Consider the following 24,625-nt stretch of genomic DNA (forward strand, 5'->3'; position numbering starts at 1 on the left):
CACAGTGGGGAAGAGGAGATACTTGTATTTGAGGATTGCCTTTCCTTCCCTGAGCTTTGAGCTGGGGAGCAGTGGCGCTGTTGTGAGGGATTGCTCTGAGACCTGTGCCGGAGGAGGACTGTAAGCCTCTGAAGAGGTGTCACCTAACCTTTCAGCATAGGGGATCTTCTTATGCACGGACAAGCTGCTTCTCTCTTCTGCGTGGTTGGGGTTATGAACAGTTCCAGAGGCTTACTTGGGAGCAATATGGTAACAGGATTTTATGATACCGGAATGAGTTTTTCCTTTGCTGCCCAAGTGACTTGGGTAATGCATGGTTTGGGAGTGGGGAGTGGGGATGTATGTTGGGGGTGTTTTTGCTTTTCACTTTAGGGATATACTAGATTTTTATCATTGCCTTTGTTTGTTTTTCCTCTTTCACAGCTTTAAAGCTGCATAATAAATACAGTGATTTCAGGATTTTTCAGCTTTCTGGACAAGAGCTGCATTAGGAAAGGCATATTTTATAGGAGCAGACATTTTTGATTACAGTAAAGTTCTATTTGCTGTTACACACCTGTTGCTCCCTGTGCTGGGATTGCTAAATATAACTGGGAAGGAATTACCAAGACCTTCTAGTGGTTGCAACAAACTGCAGGGGGTATGTGGTCTGTAGTGGACAAATTACTGGCAGGTACTTTTGTTATATATGACATCCTGTGGCAATGCGTTCCACAATTTATCAAACATTGTGTGAAATACCTTTTGTTTGAAGCATGTTTGCATGATGTTTTCCTTTATTCCCTCCTTGTTTCTGTGGGAGACAGGGAAATACTCTTTGTTCAGGCTTTCCATGGTTTTCAAACATGATGCATAATTTGGAAGGTATAAAGCTGTATCTTCTATTACGTGTTTCCCTTGCAAGTTTATCCTTGTCTTAAAACTTTACATTTTATCACAGTTACTTTCTCTCTTCTACCTTTTCTTGTTATACTTTATCTTTGGGTAGGACAGCCACAACTGTGTTATTCGGCTATTAGAAAATGGTATTTGTGGGGGTTCAGGAAGGGAAAAACAAGTCAAAGAGTAGATTTTCTGCAAATTTGAGAGAAGGCAAAGAAGAAAATTTCAATTGTTGTAAATGGACTTTTATTCAGGTTCAGAGTTGTACATTTTTAGGTCAAGGAGTTCTGGCTTAATCTCTGCTTGTGCCGCATCTTTTTATGTCTGTTGGAGAAAATGTTTGGGCCAGTACTGCATCTTTTCAGCTATTTTGTTAAGTGTTGTATCCTAGAGACAAATGAGGCCAGTAAAAAGCAATACACACTCAGACACTTGTTATTTAAAACCTATCTAGCAGTTGGCTGGAATTACTTACTGTATATTTTATTGATATTGCACGCAGTTGTTTAAAGAATCTGGCACTTGAGCATCTGAAATTTTATGATCCATATGTAATATAAATTTGGCAAGTTTTTTTTTCATGAATGGTATAAAATCAAAGAAAACAATATCATCACTTACATCTTGCTTATATAAGATAAAACAGAAGAAAAAGTGCCCTAGCCGTCAACTGCTTTTTTGCTTGCTATTTACAGAATTCTTTTTTACCTTTATACTCCAGATCTGTATTTTCTGTGAAAATGTTTCTTTGCATGCTTGCTTGGACCTGCTTTTAAAAGAGTTGCCTGCTGTGCTGTTTATACAACAGTATCATTAAAGCAGTAATCAAGAAAGGGCTTAACTCTGGAATTAATATTTAATTGCTTCTGTAGAACATTGCTCACGTATCATTTGTTGTGCTTCCTTGACAGTGACAGAATGGTTCCTTTATTTTCTGTTGGGGAGCCATAACAACGAGCCTGTAGTTGAGGGTTTCTTCAGGGTCTTGTCACTGCAGGAAGGGGGTTTGTGCCTCCTGAGACAGCAGAAGCTCTGCTGATGAGGCCACTTTGATCTCCCTTGCTTCATGCTACATTTGTGTCTTATGCCAGCAGGATTAAAGTCTCAGTTTAGTCGTAAACACTCTGTCATTGCTTCTATCTGTTGTCTGGCAATGTTCAGATTTGCACTTTTTTATTTAATTTAGCTTGTATGTTGCAAGCTTGTAAGTAGGTGTTTAGGGACTAGAAAGATTTGGGATATTCCTAGAAAACGAAAATAATAATCTGTTCTTATAATTTACCCCTGCCCCATGCCCACTTCCATAATTTTTGCTGTTATTATTGAGGAACTAAATTACAAAATTTTAAGAACTGAATAATCCTTCCCTTAAGTCATTGATGAGAAGAATTATTTGGGTTTATCCCTCAAAAGCATAAAACATTTTGTCGTTCTCTCAAGAAAATAAGGGCAGTAGACATGGTGTTAAAATGCAGCAAATAAAGTCTAATCAGATCCTGGCAATGCAGATGTGTTTCTCAGGTAGACTTACGGATCCTGGCCTCTGTCTCTCTGCAGTGAGCCGTGGCTTCAGTGAAAGAGTATACTCTCAAGAAAAGTGGCAAGGAGAAATCTAAGCAGTCTGAGGAAGTAAAGTACTCCATTAAGTCGTCTTTGACTCTCCTAATTCCCTATGCCATTCTAGGTCAGCAAATTTTCAGCCCTACCACCATGGCCTTCTGTTACAGCAGTTTCATATATCTTTATATACTGTAGGGAAGATGCGTTCTGTGGCATAACACAAAGCCCTAGCTGCATGCTGGGAACGTTTTGAGATAAAGCATCTAAGCAGAGAACGGATGAAGCTGTGGCAGACTGTCTGGTGGAGTGACTAGGACTGCAGATTGTATAGTGGAAAACTTGTGTCTGTATATCAAATGGGAGGTTTGCATTGGTCATTCAGTGTTTTACCTGACAGATGATGGAAAAATTACAGAATTTTAGGGAATCCTTTCTTCATGAAGAAAAGTTTTAGTGGACAGATCTTAATAAGCAGCTGTAATAAGATGAGTGGCATAACTTGCCCCCTGGGGAACTCCAGGGACAATCAGTGCCGTGGGAGCAGAAAATTACAAGCCTGGGATTCACAGCCAGAGATGATTCTTAAGCTGTCTGTAGAACTAGTAAAGACTCTTGATTAATTTAACATGTGTATTTGGAAAGGTGTGGAGGGGTAGGATTTCTGAGTCGTGGAGGACTTTGCACCGCAAGTTTTCTGAGATGACTTTCATATTTGGAAGATGTGTTCTTAGCTGAATTTATTTCCAGTAGCAGTGTAAGTGGAAGGGAAACATCTTCCTTAAGTATGATTTAGAAGTGATATTTAGACTAGAAGGGTAATTCCTGCTAGTAACATGACATTGCATGATAATTGGGTCATATCTACATTTCAGGTGGATTAGATAGCTGGTTTGCCTTTGACATCATAATAAAGGGAGATTGTTGTCGGACTTTGCCTGGCCTGAATAAGGAAGTAGTCCAGCAAGAAGAAAGTAATTCTTTCATGGTTTTGTACCACAAAGATTTTCCTGTTCTTTTTTTCCAGAGGGAAATTGAAAAAAAATCATGAACGATAAAAAATTGTCACTTCACTGGCTTCTGAGTCAGGTAAAGGTTTAAAGAGAGAGAATGAAATAGTCTTTCATTGGGCAAAGAAAAAAGGATTTAAGTACTCACAGAGCAATGAATTCCATCAGTGCTATGGAGGTATTTTTACCTTGTTAGGTTTAGTCAGTTTAGACATAATCTGAATTTAAAACATAATTAAACTTGTAACTGTATATTGTCTCCTTTTTTTACAGGTTTGCTGGTCCTCTGATACATTTCAGAATGCCACTGGTAAAAAGGAACATAGACCCTAGGCACCTGTGCCACACAGCTCTGCCCCGAGGTATCAAGAATGAATTGGAATGTGTCACCAATATTTCCTTGGCAAATATAATCAGACAACTGAGTAGCCTAAGTAAGTATGTTGTCCTAATAGCTGTGTTTAGAATGAATATGCTTTACTGTCACAGTTTTTGTGGTTGTGAAGTAGGAACACCTATTGCAATCTCCAGCAGAGAATTGTGGCTGAGCCTTGAATGTACTCCTTTTATGGCTGGTGACTAGCATGGACTTGTGTTCTAGAAAGCTAGGAATTTTTCCAGCAGCACGTTATTTCTGTTACCAGTGAAACATGACAGAAACAGATACATGGTAGTTGATGAAGTCAGTCAGTAATTGTTAACCTTAGAGCAATTCTTGATTAGGGAATATGGCCTAATGAGGAATATGTCACTGGGGGCTTAATTCTCTTAACTTAAACCCTTGGTAATGTTGTGGTCATTCCGAAAATAAAGTAGTTGCCTTTTAAAATAATAAAGCCAGAAATGTAATTATTACATAGTATTTCAAACATCTGAAGGTTTTTCTTCCTCCTTCTCCCTTCTGGCAACATTTTCTTTTTTTCTGTGGATGCATTTGAGAGGAGTGAATATTTCTCAAGCTCTAGAACTCTAAAGGAGCGTTTCTGAAAAGGCTGGCTCCTGGATTGTTTTTCTTTAAGTTACAGCAACTTGAAAACAACCCAGCTTTATTCATATTTGACCTTAAAAAAACCCAACAAACAAATCACTTGGCTTTTCAATTTTAAAGAATACCAGCGTCTAACTCGATGACATAGTGTCGGCACTTAACCTGTTGAAATTTGGCTGCCTTTGCTATGTTTTCTTGGTATACAGAGCCTATGGCTGATACTGTGTATACAGCTGCTCAGGAGGAGGTCAGAATGAAGCAGTACCAGAACAGGAAGAATTCAACTAAAGGAGAAAAAAATATTGAAGAATAACCATTGAGTGCTCCCATGTTTGTCATATGGCTTGCTGAATGCATAGCATAGTTAGAGTGGTACTTTCAAGGGTGTGCAACTGTAATTACGTAAACTCATTTTCGTAAAAGGAATGTGGTGCTATGTGAAGTGTGCACACGGGGGATGAGACCTAAATGAGCTGTTTTCACTTGAGAAGAGTTTCTGTCATGAACTTGTGACTCACTTGTGGTCAAAAAGGCATGTGACGTTGGAAATGACAAGAGTGGTAAAAGAGGAGGGAAAATGCACTCATTTACTCTGCAACAGCAAGCCCAGAATAGGTCTTTCAGATTTTTTTACTGATGAGCAGGACCTGTTATTTCAGTCTTCTGTTCTTCCCTCCATATAGCATCATGGTGTTCGTAGACTTTCTGCAGGCAGTATTTATACCAACTGAAGCAAGTTCCTGTTTTATACTCTGCATGTTTTCCAAAAAAAAAAAAAAGCGGGGGGGGGGGGGCATCATGTTACAAAGGCATGACTATTTGTGAAAGTATTTTGTTCCAGAATTCTTTAGCTTTTCTGCTTGTTTGTGCTAGCAACAATACAAATTCAAAAAGATTTGGGAGTTCTGCCATAGGAATTTTGTCTCTCACGTGCTTAAACCCAAATAACTAATCTAAAGTCGTGTGTCACTGTTACCAGTGTGTAACAATGTTAGCAAGGGCTGCTGACATGCAAATAAATTTTAGTAGTTGCCTGTGAGTCACAACCACCATGCAAGATTTCATAGCAGTCACCTGGCAACCAACTTCTCTGCAGGCCTCCCTTTTTGTTTGTGTGTATATTTGAGAACCAGCATTTAAATTGCAGACTCTCAGAGCAGCAGCTGAGTGTGCTGGTAGGGCTTCATTTTCTTTAAAGCTGCTTTTGCTTTTGATGGTAAAGTTATGCAAATTGAAGTGAATGGTCTTTGACCTAATTAGCACATAGTCATTTCTGCCTCTAAAGTCTTTCAGTTACTGGCCCTCAAATAGAGAGAGGATTAATCTCCCGACATTATGACTCTCAAGGCCAACCATTCTTAAGCTTTCTTCTGTTATGATATGGACAAAGAGTGCTGTGGTGGAATTAGAGCCTCAAGTACTTTAAAGGATCTTGAAAAACATCATGGAGTAAAGCTAAGTGTAGAGTTTTTCATATAAGTCGTTAGATCACCATTCTTGGAGTTATTAATGACTGGATTGGTCAAACAGCTAGAGCTAATTGGACCCGCTTTGAGCAGGGTTTTGGACTAGGTGACTTCTGGCGGTCTTTTCAACCTGAACTGGGATATGTTTCTATGATCTTGGATACTATATATAAGTAGGATAGGCATGCAGAAACAATACCCATTAAATGACAGGAATTCTGTTTTGCTGTGTTTTTATATAAAATGAACAGAGCTTTACATCTGTATGTCAGCAGTAGTGTTATGTATGTCAGTATGCTATGTGACTCCAGACAAATTCTCAGTCTTTTCATAGTTTATTTGATGTGTTGCTTTTAATTGTTCAGTTTGAGAAATTTTTTTGACCTTTAAAAGAAGTAGAGATGAAAGAATGAAATATGTGTTTCCCCTTTGAGTGGTAGTCCTTGTGTTTCTCCCTGGAGCATGAAAGCATATCGCTCTGTCTTGATACAACATACAGTATTGCCAGTAAGTAATTATTTTTTTTTCCCCTGTCTGTTCCCAGTCTTTTCTGCCTTCATAAAAGGCTCTGTCTTCTGACAGCTTTTCTTAGCACTGTGGCGACAGAAACTCTCTGGACAACAGCAACAGATGTCTTAGTATCCTTGCCATTCTTCCCTGTATTTCTTGCTTGCTGACTGTATCTGCTTTGGAGAAGCAATATTGCTTACCTACTTTTTTCAGCAATATTGCAGGTAATTAGTACACCAGTGCTGCCGGAGTTGGCATATGTTGGTGTATGTCAGTCTACAGCATTTCAGCATACATGAAACACAACTGATAGCGCTGTGCAGCTGTGCTGTTGTTAGAAGATGGGTAAATAGTTCTCTTCTGTGCATGCAACCTCTTCATTTTGTTCATAGCCATTGACCAATCTTGCTTATCCTTTTATTCATCAGTTCCCTGTACACAGAATCTCGATGACACGTAAGAAATGTAACCGATGGGGTTTGTTCTTAGCCCTGGTCTCTGACACCTCCATCTGGGGAGGAGAACATTTCTTCTTTTGAGTATGTTCCTTTAATGATTATTTATATTGTAGACATTCAGACCAGAACTTTTATTCAATCGTAGCAAGATATCTTTTCCTTTTTTTTTTCTTCGAACTCTGTATAGAGAATGCTGCATAACTGTTTGCAAAGCTGGAGTGCCTTTTCTGTTAGTGAAAACAACTTTCAGTTAATATTGAACCTTTAGTAGCCTTTCCCCTCTTTCTGTCTTTTCTTTTTACTATTTCCTATTTTTACCAAGTTCTCCTAGTTATTTCTTTTCCTCTCTCCTCATCTGTTAGTTTTCAGGGGTGAAACCCTAACTTTCAAGATTATTTCTCCTTTTTTTTCCGCTCTCAGGTGCTTTTAACTTCCATATTTATTTGTGTTTTTTTTTTTTTTTGCTTACTGTGCCAACCCCTAGAGGGTTTTTAATCATGGCTTATCTTGTGAGAGACATTTTCTCACCTCAGGACAACCTTCAGTTTGTTATAGCTTAAGGTGTTAACATTCAATAAGCAGGAAATGTTTCTCTAGAAACATTTAGCAGTTGTCTGGACTGCAACTGATCTTTAGAATCGGGCCTCTTCAGCTCAAAGACCACCCTCTCTTCATCCCGTCTCTACAACATCTCAGCACATGTGAGGCCCCTGCATATTGCATTGTCAGAGGTAGGTCTCTACAGATCTGCAGCTAGAACTTCAGTCAGTATTCCAGAACCAGCAGAATCTCTGGGAATCCTCCTTTTCACTGTCCTCACAAGCATATTGAGTATTCTCTGTAGATGTTATTCATTAATCATTCCTTTCTTCCTTATTACTATAATTGCCAGAGAACACTAGAGAAGGTGTTCTTAAACACATGGGCTAAGGGAAGTGATGGACTTGAAAACTAAAGGCTTATTCAGCTCTTCAGAGACACACACAAACACACACCCCACACATCTTCTCAAATACTTCTGCCTAATTTCTTGATGTTGTCTACCCAGCAGTGGCAGTATCGGCAATGTGATGCTCTTTCGTGTCTATCTTGTATGATAATGAGGGGATGAGCAAATGGTCTGTGATTTCTCATGGAAAACAACTGTGAATTAGGAGAAAGAAGTCCTTTCTGTCATTAATTCCTTGCCTCCGTAGAGCAGTGAATTCAGGTGATATTAAAAAAGGAAGAGCAGGACTTCCCTGTGAAATGATCTTTAGGACTGGTACCTTCAGCATCAGGTTCAGCTCTCAGCAGTCTCTTTCACAGATTTCTGAATACCTGGATAATCTTGGCCAGTTTACTTGGTGGTGTCCTCAAGTGGGAGATAAGAAATGGTATCTCAGACCTCCAGGACTGGGGACTTTTGAAGGCTCATTTTCTTTTTGGTTGTCAACAAGAAGCATCAGACCTGCTTCACAGGTGACCTTTAACAGTTTATTTGGTATTTATGATAGCCTGATAAGGTTGTCTGATAAATGCCTGGCACAGTTTTGTTGGCTAAAGGAACCAAGTTGCCTCTTCAGTACTCTGATATTCCTGTAGTCCTTGAATCCAGTCCTTGTGGACTGCCCTTACACCTTCCTAATGTTAAGTTCCTAATGAGCATCATTGAACTGTATTTAGTACTTTGTTCTTCAGAACTTGCTCAGCCATAGTCACTGAAGTTCTCAAGGATCTATCAAGGTTCTTATCTCCAAGCCTGGGAGACAGTTCAGTCTCCTGGCTGAATTTCAGTCCGTTTCCTACCAACTGAGCTGAGCAATTGAAATGATCCAATAAGAAACAAACCTGGAGTTTCAAGTGAAACTCAGATATACTTAGATTTTTGCTAAGTTAGATAAAATTGATGTAGTGAAGATCTGAAGCTAAATCAGCAGGCAATGAATATGGTAAATTATGTGTCAGAATTAATGGAGGAGGAAAAATGTATTAATAGAATAACTTTCTTGTTTTTTTTTTATAAAGGGACACTGGTTACATATTGTTAGTAGCTTATGTGGTAGCTAATTATCCTGAAAGAATATTTTCTAGTGTGCACATTATATTGTGTAGGAAGGAACTATTGTGTAGTGAATAATGTAATTTTTGTAGTGTAAGTATATTGGGAAGGGATTGTACAGCAGGACACAAGACAGGTTTTATGGCTGCTTTTGTTCTATGCTTCTATTTTTTAGAAGCTGTACTGAGCAAAAATACTGTTTAGTACGTGAATGGGATGGAAATAGTAGAAATCAAGGAATGAAAGCATATAGGTGGGTAACAGGCTGAATTCTAAAAGCTTATTCTTTCTGATATTTTTATCAATTTCTACTTTTTTTTTAAATCAAATTTCCAAACCTATATTTTTAAACTGTAAGAACATTTGAGGTTTGTATATTTCAATATATCAACACATTTACTATTTTAACATTAAAATAACAATATTATTAAATTTAATGATATAGCACCTCAATATACATTGCCTTTAATAATATAATTTCATATTTAATATATAAATATTTTATAATATTTTTACAATTTAATACAATATATTTAGGATTGGAATAAAAGTTTGTTCATATACGCATTAGTCAGGTTCCTTCCCTTCCCCAGGCTCCAGCAGTCTGACAGATGAGTCAAGGCTAAATTAATGAAGATTAATACTACTGGTAACCTTGAGTAATTATCTCATTTTGATTGTCCTGCTTGATGCATCTTGCATTGGCCTGAGATTACTGTCATCCTCTTGAATGTTGCAAAATGATGCTGTTTCATGGCATTGAGCACTTTAGGTACTCAATTTATTTATCCAGATAGTTAACTTAATATTTAGACCATGGTTCCTAAGGCTGCTGATGCCATAACCGATTCTCATGATGCTGTTCCAGGCTTAGGTGCGGTTGAAAAGTTTGGAACTTCTTTCTTTAAAAATGAAAAAGGATAGTAAAGAAGTGGCTGTCCTGCATCAGGACTCATGTCCCACTCCTTGTCTGAGAGCCTGTAACTAAATCATAGAATCATAGAATAGTTAGGGTTGGATCTGGTGATAACTGATCCAGTTGTTGTAAAATGATTAATTTAGATGCTCTTTCCTTAAGGTTTGTTAAGGTTGTTAAAGAATGCTGTAGTTCAAGTGAATTTAAGGAGTTTTGGGCATACTGCTGATTTATTGCCCTGATTCTGCAGCATGCTAGTGTGGTTCTAGGAATTTGTACAACACAATATCTTATCTCTCTCTGCCACACTTTAATTAGCCTAGAAGTTCAGAACTTTACATGGTGATCGTAGTTCACTTCATCTTATAAATACTTAGTCCCCCAGAGCAAGACAGAAATAACATTTCTTTTACCTTAGTGTTCCTTCATATTAGTGTGTTGGATAGTTAGAAATTTTTCGTTTGTGCATAGATACCAGTGCTGGACAAATGTTTAAGACATGGGGAAAAATCAGGAGATAAAGAGAAACAAATGATGAAAGAAACGAATTGTAAAACAGGTCTGTCATTTTTTTCAGATTTTATAAGCCATTGTATACTGACTGCAGTGGTAATGAACATGAATGGATGATACCTATTTTGGTAGTTTCAATTTTAAAAAAAATGAGGGAGGCAGTGAGCAATATTATTTTCATTCTATTTTCAGCTAGTAACTACTAGCTAGTATTCTGTTTTCGGCTCTGCTTTAAAATGGCTTGGAAGCGACATGCTGTCCTTTCTTCCCCCAAGAAGGTGAATGTGTTTTGATAGCCTTTTTTGAACAATTACTTTCTTGACATTTGACTGTCACAAAAAAGGACATTGACTGACACCAGAGGGAGCTGGATTCCCGTATCCCTTTTCTTACCGAAGGGTTAGTTGTGAATAGAGCCCTATGAGACAAGAGAAAAACTTGTGAAAAGAATAAAGTGAATAATATATTCCTTAATTTAAAATAAATAATAATATAGCCTCTTATTTAAATAAAAAAACTTGTGCCCTGTTAATAAAAACAAATGCCAGTGTGATGGACTAAGAAGAGCAACTAGTAATATTGGAGAGAATATGATTTGCCTTTTGAAAATAACAAATTCTGGTACATTTCTGGTCAACTAAGCAGGGTTTGCGAATACAGTAAATCAGGTTGGTTTGTTGTTTTTTTTTTTTTTTTACTTATTTGAGTTTGTGACACTGTGTTCAGTGTTATGACCTATAATCATGTCTTTGATAATCCATTAAAAAATGAAGTAGAATTGACAAAGAATGCACACAGAGATGGCAACAAATACTGCATTATAGCTGATGTATACATATATACATTCACATGTAGTATTCTTTTGAATGCAAGTTGTACTAAAAGCAAACATCTTGCTTTGCTTGGAAAAGCATTTAGTTAAAATACGCTTTAGGCTAAATAAAGAGACTGCCAACAGACACGTAGGTAGAGATGTTATGGTTGGCATTTTCATGTTAACACTTAAAACACAACAGGGTATTTTTAATTTATTTCCCATTTGAGGGTTAGTGTTCGTAAGTATCTGCAGATTATTCCTGGCAGCATGTTTGTGGCTGTATGCAACATATGAAAGATTTTTGAGTCAGATATTTGCAATTGGAGCGTATTAATGAGGTAAGTGAATTATAAACCTGATAAAATGGTATAGATAAAACAAACTGTAGTCTTAAAACACACCTATTAAAGAGAAATGATGAGATTTTAGAGACCTGCAATTTGCTTTTAATTCTATACATGAAATTTTATACTTTATTTTAATATTAATTTGCATGTCTGAATATTACATGAGTTGTCTAATTAAAATGAATAATACGAATATATTATCTGAAGTACATTAATTTTGTAGTAAATGTATATTAAAAGTTTAGTAATCTTTCTGTTAGTGAATTAAATTTTTAAAGTAATTTCACTTTTCTGAAGCACTCTTAATAGGTTCAGTAAGTTCAGGTTGTTACAAGTGATACTAATGCATCTTTGATTTACTTACTTGAAATACAAATCTCTTTCAGGGCAAACTCATTTGGCTGTCTTGAGGTATGGTTGATATTTTTATTTATTTTTTTTATTTCAGGTAAATATGCTGAAGATATATTTGGTGAACTTTTCAATGAAGCACACAGTTTCTCATTTAGAGTCAACTCCTTACAAGAACGTGTAGATCGGTTATCTGTCAGTGTTACACAGCTTGATCCAAAGGAAGAGGAATGTAAGTTAACTCCTGCATTGAATTTTTCTTATTTTTGTCACCAGACACCACTGATACCTGAAATGGAAATAATAATAGTTTAAATTATATTTATAAGAATACAAAGCAAAACATCAGTAGAGAGAGGTCTGTTTGTATTTCTGCTACAGGTTTCTTTTATAGCCTTGAGCATCTTTCTGAGCTGAACATTTTCATGGTTACTGAACAGTACTGTTACCAATTAATTTAATATTAGTAATACATTGTTTGAATGCTTGGAGATAAGTCTTCACTCTTTTTTAACCTTCCTATTAATTCCCATGGGATGTAACCATTTGCTACATTGGGGTTTTGCATTTAATTTGTTACCATCTTATTTACTGCAGCTTATGAAGTTATAGTTGTACAGCTCCATTTACTGATGCAGTATGTCCCCTTGGAGTCTTCCTAAATAGCTTTAAGAACTATAAATATCGGTTAGCACTGAGAAAACAAGTAGTGCCAAAAGTCAGTCAGGTATGTCTCATGCCAATAAGACAAAATTTGTATGGGATTTTAATGATGCATAGGCTTTGTGATGACTGCAGGAACATTGACCACCTAATTTACATAAATTTACATAAATGCCGTGAAGCTTTTTTGCCTTCCTGGAAATCTGTTGGTTACATATGGAACTATGAAAGGCCTTGTAATCTAAAACAGGTTTAGGGTGTTCTAGACTATATGGCTAAAGCCTGGACAGGAGAGCAACATCCAATCAATGAAAAATAACTTCAGACTTGTGAGATCCAATGTTAAAGTATAGAAAGCTGTTTCAGTTCTAACTGTCTAGGTATAATAGTTGCATGTCATTCAGGAGTAATTAAGTGTCAAACCAGGAACGTGCTCTTCAGGCTGTCTCTCTGTATGTTGCAATTCACTAATAACAAAATTTAGCTAAGGAAGTATTTTGCATTACATTGATTTTAGAGCAGGTTTCAAAAGACAGCTGTTCTCAGCTAGTAGCAGATTTTCCACGAAATAGTGACTTGCCCAAGGGAATTCTTACATTAATGGGATTTTCCAAGTCTCTTGACAAGTGAGCATAAATCATGTACATGCACCTCTTTTGCAAATTGTTGTGGTTTAACCCAGTGGGCAGTTATACACCACACAGCCACTTGCTCACTTCCCCCTGCACACCATGTGAGGGGGGAGGGAAGTGGAGAAAAAAAGTAAAATCTGTGGGTTGAGAAAAAGGCTGTTTAATAGGACAGAAAAGGAAAGGAAAATAATAATAATAATTAGAATATAGAAATAAGTGATGCACAATGCAATTGCTTATCCCCTGCTGACCAATGCCCAGCAAGTCCCTGAGCAGCGGCCTCTGCCTGGCTTTACCCTGAGTTTGTATACTGAGCATGCCACTATATGGTATGGAATATCCCTCTGGTCATTTGGGGTCAGCTGTCCTGGCTGGGTCTCCTCCCAGCTTCTTGTGCACCCCCAGCCTGCTCGCTGGTGGGGTGAGGTAAGAACGTGAAAAATCCTTGACTTAGTGTAAACACTGCTCAGCAACAGCTAAAACACCCCTGTGTTATCAACATTATTCTCAGACTAAATCCAAAACCAGCACTGTACCAGCTACTAGGGAAGAAAATTAACTATCCCAGCTGAAACCAAGACACCAATAAAATACCATGTTTACTATTGATTGGACAACTACAAAAATCTTTTCTATATACAGTAACAAGTTGTTAACTATTGTCATCTTGTAATAGCTGTAGTTTTCCAGAGTGTTAATGTCATATCTGTGTTTACCCATGACAGCCTTGGTTTTTAGTTTAAATCAAAGTGGGATATATGTTGATGCGGTGTTTCTAGTGTGGCAGCCATTCACATTTCAGGAAAATGGAGAGACCGTTTTGAGTCATTGAGTTAAAGCATCTAAGGATGTTACAGGATAGCAAAGTGAAAAATTGTGCTTTCCTGTGTAAATGGGCATTGACAAGTTTGGCTGTAGGTGTCGGTGCTAAATATCCGTAACTATATAATGTTAGAGAATTGCTAGAAATATTTTTAAATAGTATGTAATTCCCAGTGCACCAGAGCAGTAACTTTTCATAGTACTGTGTATACTGAACTGTATAGCTAAAGAAAGGGACAGACACTGCAGTTAAAGACAACAAGGCTGAAAAGGTGTCTGCTTGATCAAGTTGAGTGGTTAAGTGTGACTTGAATCTGATACTTTGGATCTGTCTCCTACGCATAGAATAGCGGTGACTGCTAGTACTTCAGAGGAACACATGCAGTCCTCAGTCAGGACCTATTAAATTACTATCTTTATTAACCTAAGAGTTGTCAGTCCTTAACCCAGTGTTCCTTATTCACAAACGTCTGCTCAAAATGAGTCACCAGATGAAGACAAAGGAGATGAAAGGAAATTTCATATTATATTTCCTTAAAAGTGAGGGATCAGGAAATTATTTCTCCTATTTGGGACTTGAAATTTAGAAATTCGTCACAAATAGTTTTGTTTTAGACATGATCTGGGCTAAAATAGCTGGAGGATGTTAACATATGAAGGTGTGGGGAAAACATTTGATTTTACCTTTCTTAACCCTCCAGCAAGAATGAAACAAATTTCAGTCCTTCTGCTTAGCTAAGAGCATGTGTCAAATAGGCTGTACTTGTAAAATGAGTATCATTTGCTAGCTCTTTGCCAGCAGGCAGTAACAGAAGTTTTAATGTGTTCCTCTGGGCTCATGTCATTACACAAGAGGAAGAAATTAAGATTCATTTAAAGCTAAGTGGCATGAACAAAACCAGCGCAAATCAGATTCATTGAACAAGTTGCAGATACTTGACAAGATGTTTCTGGTAAAGTCAGAGTAATAAAAAGCTCTGAATGTTTTTAATAATCTGTGTGTTTTCTCATTTTGAATTATTACAATATCTTTCTGAAATAATAAACCAAATAAAACCAAGGTTAGGATTGTATCCTAACTCCTAGCGCACAATCTTTCTGTCATAGAAGAATTGCTGTGAACTTTGTTTAAATTATTTGAATTATTACACTGTTTTAAAATTCTTGATTTCTCATAATTATTCATTTTTAATTGTAATAATTTTTCTACACATTTTATTCTTTTTATATGCATGTATTTTTTTTTCCCCTCAGAAGAAATACTAAACTTGCATGTAGACAAAAAGAAATCCTCTGCTTTCCTTCAGTAAACTGACTTTTATTTCAATTGTGTAGGAAACTAGTCTATATGTATTCAAGAGTTACCATATCGGGAGTCTTTTTAGGACTGGGAAAACATTTTCTTGCTATGAAGGTGAACGAAGGTTGATAGTTTCAGTGTCACTAGAATATAAGATATCCTCCTTATAGGTCAGAAAATAAACCCCAAAAGTATAGTTTCTTGGCAACTATTTTTAATTTCAGTATTTACTTTATAGTGTTACTAACTCTTTCCATATATATGCAAATTTTATAATAATAGATTTTTGTGAATTTACCACATCTTTGTGAATTTATTTGTGCCATTAAGCTTGAAGTATTACTACAAGTAAATAATTTCTGTATAAATTTTAAAGTTTTTAAAAGAATATCCACTTTAGCCTTTATGTTGTTCTTTTTTGAAATACTCATACACAGGACAGCTCTGATGTGCAGTGTAATGAAGTATTAGAAAACAGTTGTGTATCACTCAGAGATAAATGGTATCATGGCAGAAGAAGAATTCATAAACTGAGAGTTATGTGCTTATTTTGGTATTATTCTAGTGGTTCGTTAATATGAACTGCCTAATTCTATTTAAATCTCAAACTGGAGAGGATTTTCATCTCAGCAGCAGGGTATCAAGTTCTTGATTTCTACAGCGTATTGGTTGTAACTGTGACAAGCAGCTTAAAAAACTTACTGGCAGAAGTGCTATGGGTGAGCAGCCTTTCATGCTTCTGGAATCAAACAGTGTTGTGAATTGTATTTCAGTGGGCTTCTGGCTTTGAATACATGTGCTTTTTTTTTTTCCCCCTAAGCATTCTAAAAATACTGCTTTGTCATAAGAAATACAGTATTTCAGAAGTTTTGCTGGATTAATGCTAAAGAGAAATTTTACATTTTGCTATAGGCAAAAAAGGTGGCATCAGATGGGCAAAACCTAAAAGGCTTGACAGCTAATTATGCTCTATACTGCTGAAAATGGGAGACTCGGTCAACTTTCCAATGACAATACTCAATCTATTACAAGACTTAAAAGGAGAGGGTAGTAGATCCCATTTTGAAGGCCAGCTCACTTACTGTCTCTAGCCTCTGAAGAGGAATTTGGTGATTTGGGTATAAATGTAATCTAAGTTAAGAACAGGGACCACATGAAAATTAGGTCATGACCTACACATGTAATATCTTAATGTGGAGAATAGCAGTACTGCCAGTTCATTCATAAGAATTTTTATCCCCGAAGTTAAATAAAGAAGAAGATGGTTCAGTCATATAGAAAGTAACTTTTCCTGGCACATCTCCATGTAATGAAAGTTGGATTTCGGTATGCCTCCCTTTCAAAGATCTGTGCAGATGGGCTGAGCTCCAACTGCTCTCCATGCCTTTTCTCCCATTTTCTTATCACTCAATTCAATTTATGGGTTATTTATTAAGTAAATCAGTTTTAAATTAGTGTGTCCAAGGCTTAATAGTTCAGTGGTAAAGCCATGATAGCATGATTTGTATTTTGTGTGGAAGAAGAGGGATCTGGACAAAATGTCATTTGTTAAATAATGTGGCAGTTCTGTTGAGACCACACTGCTTGATGCAGCTGGGTGATTTACATCTCCCCTAATGGGCTGCTCTGGCCTCTCTGGTTCTGTGTGGTGCATCTAAAGCAGCTTCTGAGTCCTCTTAAAATTATTGCTCTAACATTTACGTCCTCTCTTTGTTTACCTGTAATTAAGGTACACACATTCTCTATCCAAAGAGTACTTGAGCTGGTTTGGATTTTTATAAATAGATATTTCAGAAAATTTTAATTTCTTGTGTTAGGGACAACCTAAAAGGGGAGTGGTTCCAGCAAAATAAGACTCTCTGCTTAGCGCTACTATTAAACCTGGAGCAATCAGGCAGGGCAACATAATATGTGTGTACTTGTAGGCATTGTTGAAGTGGATAATCGTTAAAAAAAGAAAATATATAATGTGGAAATCAGACTTCAAGATTACAGCATCTGCAGGAACTGAAATCTTTATCTGAAGAGAATTTTCAAACAACCCCCCAGTTAATTACCTTTAATTGGAATCTTATGACAAAGTTGCTAATTTGATAGTGTCATTCTTCCTTCCCTGCACTTTTTAAATTGCTGGGCAAAATTTTGAACAGAGAAAGGGAACTGTGGACAACTGAGTCCATTGACTTGTATATCATTTCCTGTAGTCATTCAGTTCTGCAAGGAGTCATAGCTGTGGCATTCAAGATGTCATGGTCTTAAAACTTGTCAGGATGAAATTCTGACAGTGAAGTGTTGAGAGCTCTTCATTTTAAAAGGAATATACATTATTTCTTCATTTGCCATCTTTAGGAGAACTGTAATTTTCAGCCTAGAACCTCTTCATAAATTGTACATTGGAGTGAGTTTAAAAGAATAAAAAAAAAAAATCTATTAACAGTTTTTTTTCATCTGATGAGGCAAAATTAATGTAATTTTTAATATCCTTGAAATGTAAAAGTAGCTACTTTCTGTCAGTATGCTGATGTGCTCCATTCCTGACTTTTACTACAATTGGGTTGCAGTTTAATGAGAGGTTTAACGGGAAGTAAAATGTTATTATATATATATACTACAGATGTGCTCTTTAATTTAATTTGTAGTTCAGGCAAAAGAAACCCAGTTATTGTAGCATGCAATTTAAGGATTTTTTTTTTCCCAGTTCACTGCTGATTACAAATGAAAGCATACTGGCAGATTTTTTCAAAACCAAATATACAAAAGGTTGGTAGTTTAGCTTTCTGACAGAGAGACAGAAATAATTTTTAATTATGTAGAAAATATTGCTGTGTACAGAAAGTTGGACTGGCTGATATAATAGGTCTTTTTGTACAATCCAAACAACAGACACAGGAAAGATAAAATGGCATTTATTCAGTTTGTCGAATTAGTTTTTAACTTAAATTGTGAACGTCTTAACATTTAAGGAAATCACATCACTCCATTTTTCATTTATTGCAGTAAACCCAAGTGGTGTAGCAGATGGACTTTCAGGAAAAAGTATCGTATGAAATTTAGAATCTTGGACTATACAAAGGTTTTGGTGCTAGTTAGGAATTAGGCAACTGGAAGCTTAAATGTGTCAGCATCAAGTCAAATGCCTGCAGCATTTACAGCTCCTCCTTCAGTGTCTTGTCTCTTCTCACACCTGAATTCCTACATCCAGTTTGTCCTCTTGCTGTGCCAGGTTGTCAGTGAGCCAAAGCTGAGTGGCTGGATGACCAGCCAGGTTTTCACATACATTGCCCCCTGAGGTGGCAAGCCACAGAGGGCTTCTGTTTCTCAGCCAGCTGGCAAGTTAAACAAATGGCTTTGTAAGCCAAACCATTCACAGCCCAGGATTACATTGTGCTTGCAGCATGGGATTTACCTGATCCCTGTGTGTATATGAGTTATATCAGTATCATGATTCGCAGTATGGCTTGTGCCATGTCCTCTCACTTCCTTAGCAATGTTGTCCTAATGTTGTCAGTTGTTTTGAAATAATGGCATGCTTTTCAGTGAATACTGGTGTTTAGATATCAGTGCAGCAAATTCTGTTAGCTGTTTGAAATTCTACAGCATATGTTTTCTGTGAAGACCTTTTCTTTGTAGCTTAGCTTTAGAAAGAAAGTGATCTACACTTACTGTTGGGAGTTGGTTGATTATCCTCAGGTGTGTTACTCTCCTTGTATATGCTTTCAGAAAGTGGAGATTTAAACAAGAAAATGGATATTATGAATTAGACTGGCTCTGTTTGAGTCATGGAATGGTTTGGGTTGGAAGACACCTTAAAGATATCTTGTCCCAACCCCCCTACCATGGGCAGGGATGCCTTCCACTAGACCAGGTTGCTCAAAGCCTCATTCAACCCGGCCTTGAACACCTCCAGGGATGGGGCAGCCACAGTTTCTCTGGGCAACCTGTTCCAGTGCCTCACCACCCTGAAGAGATTAAGGACTGCTAATAAAGAGTTAATAGAACAATGTAGGTCTCAGTAATACGGTGACACATACTCTGTGAGCATTTTAATATTAAAACAACTGTATTTATTGGAGTACATTTCATTTGCCTCATTGCCTTAAGAATGCACACAGGTTCAAAGAGAAGTATACTAACTTTCATTTTTGTTGGCATAGTCTCTAGTAAGTGACAGTCGCTTTAAAGACTTGCAAGATTACCAAGCAACTCTGAACAAGTACATTTGGTAAGATTTGTAAAACCAACAACCTGCAGGTAAAACAGCTGAAGTACAAAAGAATCTAAGACTAGGGTTTTAGATGAGGTAAAAACTGCTTCTTCTCGTTGTGAATAACCTATACTTCATGACAGGTACTAAATATGTAGGGTTATTTATGGGTGCAAAAATACCTGGAGAAATTGAGAGTTCTGGCTGACATTCATATACAATACTTCTTTCACATACTTAAAAAGACTGCTGATAAGCTAATTAAAGGTATTAAAAAGAATGAAAGACACTGTAATGAAACAGAACCTTAGGGTAAAAAGGAGGAAACTTCTCCATAAACACAAAACCTTGCCAACAGTAATAAACTTCAAAAGCTGAAAATCAAATAAATCCCATCTTTAGCCTCACAAATGATGCTGCCAATATGCTTAGGTAAGAAGACAGAACATTCCATGTAATGCAAGCCCTCTGGAAAAAATCCTGCCTTCTGCTGCTTTGTGATCATACAGTAGAAATCTAGCTCTGTGTGTACATGTGTATGTTATGGGAACCAGAGTAAAATGCAGCTTTCAGCTTAAACAGATGCACTCTCTTAAAAAATTGTTGATGAAGGCCCCAGTGATATGGGAGAGAGGGGATGTCCTCTCATCTTGAATGAAGTGGCACTACTACCAGCCTGTTTGTATAAAATAAACATAAAAATACTCCTAACTACTGTGCTTAAAAACTCAAAGTGTCTCACCTGAATTGAACAGAGAAGACTCATCTTGATTAAAGAGTCTGATTAAAACCAGCGTTTGACTCGTTTCATGTATCGGAACACAGTATCACATCCCATTCAAACTCACTGATAGCAGTAGCATAAGCTTAAGTGATCTGCTGGTTTGACATCTCAGTGGGCCATCAGTGGAACTGCTACCCACGTGTAAGGAATGCAAAGTTTGGCTTGCTGGTAGCGTAAAGGTAAAATCTATACCTAAAGATAGAGAGTAACATTTTAGTACCAAAAGAATTGTGAAAAGGAATTAGTAAATGTTGTTAGGTACTTCTGAACTACAGAATAATATTTTATAGCTACAGCAAGCAATTTGTTGAACTACTTTGGGGAGACAGAGCTCTGATACCTATCCATGTAAGCAGAAATTTCCTATGAAGCTAAATGGAGGATAATGTAAAATAACCCTGATACTGGTGCTAGATGAATTTATATCTGCTGTAAAATTTGAAGGATACTAGTAGCAATGCTTAATATTTATATTCCAGTCAGTATTATGCAGTTCCAGATTAATCCAAATAATAAGCCATTTATGATTATTTTTTTTTAAACGGCAATGTGCCCTTTCAGTGTCACTGCAGGACATTACAATGAGGAAGGCTTTCCGGAGTTCCACAATTCAAGATCAACAGTTGTTTGACCGGAAAACTCTGCCTATTCCTTTGCAAGAAACTTACGACATTTGTGAACAGCCTCCTCCGCTTAACATTCTCACTCCTTACAGGTTAGTAAAATAAAATGAATCTAAACTAATTTCTAGCTTATTTTATGTAATAGAGATGCTATATCCAGGCACATTGCTCATGTTGATTAGCACTTGAATATTTAAGGAGCAGGCTGGAAAACTGTAAAGGTGCTGGAGGAATACGGGCAGCAGAAGACATTATAAGCATTAAAACTTTACTTTACTCAGACTTCACCCCAGCATAACGATGGTAAGAAAAAGACATTTTTATTGCCTGTATTTATTGAGCTGTGTAATGCTCTTGGATGCAAAGCAAAGAAAATAAGCAGTTAAGCATATAGAAAGAAAGCTCTTTAATGGAAATGTTGTTTGCTATCCCAAAGTCAATTTAAATCATTAGTTAGAACCAGAGCAGCCGCACAAATTCACTCATTGTTTTAAGAGCAAGATTTGAGTCACTGGAATGGGAGTTCTCTGCTTCACGATACGCTTTTCATCTGCAGGTTACATTAAAGTTACTTTTCTAAAATCAGGACCTTGAATAGAGGGAAAGCTAGTAAAGAATAATGGCGCAGGAGGTCAATGTTCATCTTTTTACTATTCTTCAGTAAAATATTTCAGGGTCTGAGATACTAGGCCTTTCCCTAATGTTTGGATTCATGTGTTGTCCAATAAATAATATGCTGTGTTTGCATCACTGTATTTCAGGGATGATGGAAAAGAGGGTTTGAAGTTTTATACAAATCCTTCATACTTCTTTGATCTGTGGAAGGAAAAAATGCTGCAGGACACTGAGGACAAAAGAAAAGAAAAGAGGAAGCAGAAGGTACGTATGTTAGTTTTCTATAGCTTCTGGTGTTTCTTCCTTGAAAGGGTTTGCTTGCACATGTAACACTTTTTTGGTTATGCAATTAATAACAATCCAAACTTCACAGAGTCATCTTCATTCTAAGAAAACTACTTGTATTCAATTCTGTCAACTTTAAGAAATAAATATTTAGTAAAATAATATAGAGGGGCCTAGAGCTTTCATACTGTCCTAATGTAACTAACATCAGGCTTGCCAAAACTTTTAAGTTTTCTAGCAATGGCTCAGAAAGGAGGAAAAAAAAGAGGAATACAGCAAGAATAAAGAATTTCAGTGGAACCTTTTTTTATAATGCAAAATTCTGAAAATCTTACAGGTGAAAAATCTTGAACAACATTCTAATAGGTATGTTTCCTCTAAAAAAAATAATAAGAATCGAACAATATGTTTATATTTTCTGAAAATCATACAAACACTTTTGCAAAGGGAATCTACTTTCTTGTTCTGCCATTATTATGTACATTTCATACATAGAGACAGTAAATGTGTCAGATTTATTCTTTCAGACTTAGAATAAAACCCTACCTATACAGTTATTTTTCTCTGTATTATTCAGCTAATTTTCCACTACACTGAAGTTTTTTACAAGTCATTTTGCTTTACATATATTTAGACTGAAAGTAAATTTTTCTTGCACTTGAATTGGGATTGGTTTTCATTATTTTGAAGCAAATGTTTAAATGCGGCTAATCAGAAAGCACTGTCTTAGCTGTCAGTTTTGTTTGCACAACTCTCCTACAGCAGAAAAATCTGGATCGCCCTCATGAACCAGAAAAAGTGCCACGGGCACCTCATGACAGACGGAGAGAGTGGCAGAAGTTAGCCCAAGGCCCGGAGCTTGCAGAAGACGATGCTAACCTCTTACATAAGCACACTGAAGTTGTTAATGGCCCAGCTTCACATTTTGAATCAAGGTCCCTTTTTATTATTTCTGTCCTTTATTAAGTACAGATATTCATACAGCATGGTGAACAAGTCTGAAAAATGGTAAATGATGAGATGTTACTGCTATTCTTGAGATGTACTGGAAATCATTGATTTAGCTCAGTCAAACCTCAGTAGTTACTATCTTGTTATTTTTAATAGCAGTGTGTATTCTTGGAATTCATTGTATCCTTGAGGATGTGTTGTCTGCATTTTGAAGAAGGTATAGTGTCACTGTTGCAATCTTGCACCCATGTGTGTCACTACATTCATGTCTTGACCTACAAAATGCCTGTTATTCCAGTCTCTTGATTTTAGTGCAGCAGACACTGCCAAGACTATATGGTGGGTGTGATGTGAACAAACGTCTTCTTGGAACTCAAATGAGAATGCTGCGCTTCTCTTTACTCTTGAACAAATCCAAGATTTGATTGACATTTCTGCTTATAGTCTATTACAGAATCCAACCTGTTGGAGTCTCATTTCACAGCACATATTTGCTGGTGGTTAAAAGTAGCATTTCACATGGTAAACACCTGCTGTGTTTATGCTTCTGGTGTTTGTGCAAAACCAAGTCCATTTTACCAGCCAGGAAATGTCTGATAGGAAAGAGGGCTGACAAGTAATACAGGAGTCTTAGGGGTATGTTTCTGAGGGTTGGTTGGTTGGTTTTGGGTTTTTGTTGTTTTTTTTTTTTTAATTCCAAAGTATTCATTGTCCTCCAAAAAAGTTGTATTTTTCCCTTATCCTTTGCTGGCCAAAAGCGCACCCTAAGAAAGTATTTCATTTAGCTTTGTAAGGTCTTCAAACTAACTTAATAGTGACAGTGGATAATTATGATAACTCTAGGTTTGCTGTCTGAAAAATGGGAAAACCTGCTTATAGAAAACTTGGCTCAATTCAGAAAGTGAAATGGTCTCACTGCATTTCGCTCAATAGGGTACAACTCAAGTTGCGGTTACAAGCATTTTAATGGAAACAACTTTATAGTGTCTTATCTTTGTAAGCTGCTATGTCACACTGTTGGCAGAAACATATGCTTTCCCCCTGTCCTTCTGTTGCGTTGTACATCAAATTCCATATATAGTGTTGCAGGATACATACATGTTGCAGATTCCCCATACTTGTTGCAGGATTCCTTTTATGTCCAGGACCCTGTCTGAAAACTTGATTATCTCAGTACTTACGCACTTAGGCTGTAGTGTACTACATGTGCAGAGCAGGTTGTTCAGATACAAAACAGCGCCATGGTTTTTCACCCCTGAAAAATTTAATAGACCTAGATACTACAGTGGTGGCAGTGTATGGAAATGTAGAGTATTACTTTACTTTTTGCAAAGAGAAATCTTTTTGAAATCTTTGCATACTTGAGAATTTCCTCACTGATCAGGACTTGACATGTTTCAAAAGTTGTCATTAACAAGAAAGTTAAATCATCTTTATTTGCTACTATTATTCAATAATAGATATTTAGATTATCTTTCTTATATTCATTGCATAGCTATAAAGTATTAGGTTTTGAAGTAATGAGTTCAGGTAATTATTCAGTTGTTAATTTTACCGTTCTAACATTGATGAGTGTTTCATGAATGTTACAAAAGAATATAGTTGCATATATATAGGGATCAAGGAGAAGAAACAATTAATGAGTATAATGTCTGTTTCATAATAGATTCTGGTATATGTATACTTCTGATTGTATTGCTCTATTTATTTAACTCAAAATAGTGTGACTAATTAAGATCACACGCATACTATAGAAGTTGTGTGATATACCTGTCAAAATCATTAAACTCTTGAAGCTGCTAGAAGCAATAGCATAGAAAGTGGGATAAATTATTAAAAAGCCATGAAGTACAATATGCAGCATTGATGCAGAGAAGATACGTGAATACA

The 24,625-nt window shown here is 36.6% G+C and overlaps 1 protein-coding gene across 6 annotated transcripts in view; it reads left to right on the forward strand.

The window, feature by feature from the left end:
• Positions 1–24,625, forward strand: part of WASF1 (WASP family member 1) — an 88,126-nt gene that overhangs the window by 59,538 nt on the left and 3,963 nt on the right. For 5 of the 6 annotated variants that reach the window (XM_061460127.1, XM_061460128.1, XM_061460131.1 and 2 more), the window contains exons 2-6: positions 3,723–3,883; positions 11,954–12,088; positions 20,823–20,976; positions 21,646–21,763; positions 22,547–22,719. In XM_061460127.1, the coding sequence (XP_061316111.1) occupies positions 3,751–3,883; positions 11,954–12,088; positions 20,823–20,976; positions 21,646–21,763; positions 22,547–22,719 (713 nt within the window). In that variant the 5' untranslated portion in view covers positions 3,723–3,750. The remainder of the gene's footprint in view (positions 1–3,722; positions 3,884–11,953; positions 12,089–20,822; positions 20,977–21,645; positions 21,764–22,546; positions 22,720–24,625) is intronic. The other variant, XM_061460133.1, reaches the window with a different exon arrangement.

The sequence above is a fragment of the Pezoporus flaviventris genome, unplaced genomic scaffold (assembly GCF_033815535.1).
Source record: "Pezoporus flaviventris isolate CSIRO_AGI_PZ_B2104156 unplaced genomic scaffold, CSIRO_AGI_Pfla_v1 ptg000031l, whole genome shotgun sequence".
Classification (NCBI taxonomy): Eukaryota; Metazoa; Chordata; class Aves; order Psittaciformes; family Psittacidae; genus Pezoporus; species Pezoporus flaviventris.